General features: G+C 43.9%; 1 protein-coding gene across 1 annotated transcript in view; it reads left to right on the forward strand.

Annotated features, from left to right (window-relative positions):
• Positions 1 to 1,593: 1,593 nt before the first annotated feature.
• The window catches only part of SDHB (succinate dehydrogenase complex iron sulfur subunit B), a gene marked incomplete at its 5' end in the record, with an annotated part of 6,723 nt that continues 5,574 nt past the window's right edge, over positions 1,594 to 2,742 (forward strand). Inside the window, 2 exons of the mRNA XM_010175629.1 lie at positions 1,594 to 1,730; positions 2,051 to 2,167. Coding sequence (XP_010173931.1) covers positions 1,594 to 1,730; positions 2,051 to 2,167 — 254 coding nt within the window. The remainder of the gene's footprint in view (positions 1,731 to 2,050; positions 2,168 to 2,742) is intronic.

The raw sequence follows: 2,742 nt of genomic DNA on the forward strand, positions 1-2,742 counted from the left end.
TCTTTGACTAAGTTCAATAAATGATTGATTGGGGAAAAGGCCATCTGGTGATTTTTATATTGCAGAGCTACTGGTTGGTTCTCAGGTACAAATCACCATGTCTGTTTAACTGTTTTAAAACTTACTTGTCCAGGTGGTTTTCCTCATAAAAAAAAATCCTAATTCATAGGTAACGTGGGGATACTGAGCTTGAAATGATAGTTGTGGAAATGCAGGAAGGAAGGAATCCTTTTCTGGAATAATTTTTGATTTAATTAGGTAGGTTTGCAAATATGAGGAATTTAGGTGCAGTTGATGCCTGAAGATGTTTAGACTTGGATCTAAATGAAAAGCACGCTTGAACGCCGCCGTTTTCTCCAGGATCTGCATAGCAGGCGGAAGAATTTCATATGGTGTGGTTGTTCTCTGATATTTAGATAACCACCACTGTTCCCAAGCAACTGGAATTCATTGCCCTGAATATTTTTCTTTGAGAACCTGAAGACAGATTTTCAAGCTGGGCTGGTTCAATCTTGCCCCTTTTTCTACCATGCAGGCAAAAAAAAATAAGTAAATCCAGTCACATGTTCCTGTGGCATGCTCGTGGGTTGTTGTCTGCACTCCTCTGGTTGACTGGAAAATACTTGTAACCATTTCTCCAGTGGGAGGAAGAACTTGGCTCAAGTGCCAGACTTTATCTCACAGTGAGGGGAAGGATTGCGAGTTCATCAGGCGCTGAGACGAGCTCCCTCGCCAGTGCGAGGAGCAAGTGGCATTTCTCTGACTCATCTCAATTGAGATGTGTCAAATCCTCTTGAAATTAAAGTTTTGCCCTTTCAATATTTATCTTCTTTCTAATAGGATGTTTTAGGCATCAGTCTGAATTGGATACCCGAGCTCTTGACCTGAGCAGTATCTGTGACAGTTCTTGCAGTGGTTTTTCTTGTAAACCTTGGCCTTTCCCGGGCTACATCTGATCCTTCTATTACCAGGAGATGATTAGTAGTGTCATTTAATCCATTTGTTAAGCTATTTATATGCTGGTTGTTCTGGTGAGTGGCTGTCCTCTCACCTTTGGGAGTTAATGAATGCAATTTATGGCACGGCTCGAGCCTGCTGCAAAAGGCACAGAAAGAAGCTTCTGTCTTAGGGACTTGATTTTATGTTCCTGACCTTCAGGGTTGCTTTTGACCATCAATTTAGGGCTGATGGAGGATGCAGTTCCCATGTTATAATCTTAGTGTTCGCTGCTTTACGTCAAGACAAGCTTGTGTTTCAAATTTATGAATGAAGCTGAAATGTTTTCCCCACCCTAAATAGCACCTTAAATTAATGAATGATGCGAAAGGGATGAAGTGTCCAAACCACTTGTTTTCTCCTCTGGAAGGAAGTTCAACGCTGAGAATATGTTTAGGCTTTAATGAAAGTGACTCCTGCTTTGGTCTTTATTTTAATAGCAATGTGTTTGGCCCAATGGTAACTTCTGCCTTTTTCCCTGTCACGTACAGAGTTTCTTGAAGACAACCTGAGGGCTTTTTTGGGGGCCAAGAGGATCTTCCTCAAGTAAGATAAGAGGGTAGATAACAAATGCTTCTACTCTTTTCTCCCACTCAGGCATCTGTGGCTCGTGTGCCATGAACATCGCTGGTGGAAACACGCTGGCCTGTATCAAAAGAATTGATCCTGATCTCAACAAGATCACTAAAATCTACCCTCTCCCCCACATGTATGTGGTGAAGGACCTTGTTCCAGTGAGTATCTCCCTCTGTCAACTTGTGACCAAGGGTGACATCGTTCCTGGGCAGCGTGGGGTTCAGATTGGGTTGGAAGGGATAACGTTGGGAGGTGCCAACAAGATCAGGTCTGTGTAGTTCAGGTGTTCCTCCTGCTGGTGTTTTTTGGCTTGGGTGGGTCTGAGCTTCACAGCAGTGACTAAATCTGTCCTCATTTGGAGGAATGTGGCAGGTTGAGGTAGAAAATTCCTTCTTTTGTTGGAGTGGTAGCAGATGTTCAATCTCTCATGCATCAATTTAGCTTAATAAGTGTAACCTCTTTGCCTTTTAACTCCTAGGACTTGAGTAACTTCTACGCACAGTACAAATCCATCGAGCCTTACCTGAAGAAGAAGGATGAGTCGAAACAGGGCAAGGAGCAATACTTGCAGTCCATAGAAGACCGTCAGAAACTGGTTACTGCTTCTTTTCTACTGTTGAAATCCCTTCCAGATAAGACTAGGGTTAAAAGTTAACAGGCAGTAGCTTCCTAGTTCCTTTAATGACAAAGCTGTCTGGTGCAAAACCTGATGTGGGTGGAATCTGCTCCCTGAAATGCAGTGTCATGGCATGCCTGCATGGCTAGGGGTAACGTATGCTAATGAAATGCAGTCGCGGTTGCGATGGGGACTCTGATCTCATTTCCACTGTCTGCACTGCGAAACCCCACGTGTGTGTTTGTAAAAACATTGTGAAGGCTACAGGCTTGTAATATTCCAATGGAGATAAGGTACAGCAGTTTATTCTGGCATGTGGGCTGTCAGGCTCAGCACTGTCTGTCTCATCCAGCTGCAGCATGCTAAGCAACGCTCTCTTGTTGCTGCTTGCTGGGTTTTACAGCCCAAAAAAACTACTGGTGAAAGCTAAACCCTTTTGGATGTGGTATCATAGACTGGTTTGGGTTGGAAGGGACCTTAAAGCTCATCCAGTCCCAACCCCCCTGCCAGCAGCAGGGACACCTTCCACTAGACCAGGTTGCTCAAGGCCTCAT

This window comes from Antrostomus carolinensis, unplaced genomic scaffold, assembly GCF_000700745.2.
Source record: "Antrostomus carolinensis isolate BGI_N321 unplaced genomic scaffold, ASM70074v2 scaffold46529, whole genome shotgun sequence".
Lineage (NCBI taxonomy): Eukaryota > Metazoa > Chordata > Aves > Caprimulgiformes > Caprimulgidae > Antrostomus > Antrostomus carolinensis.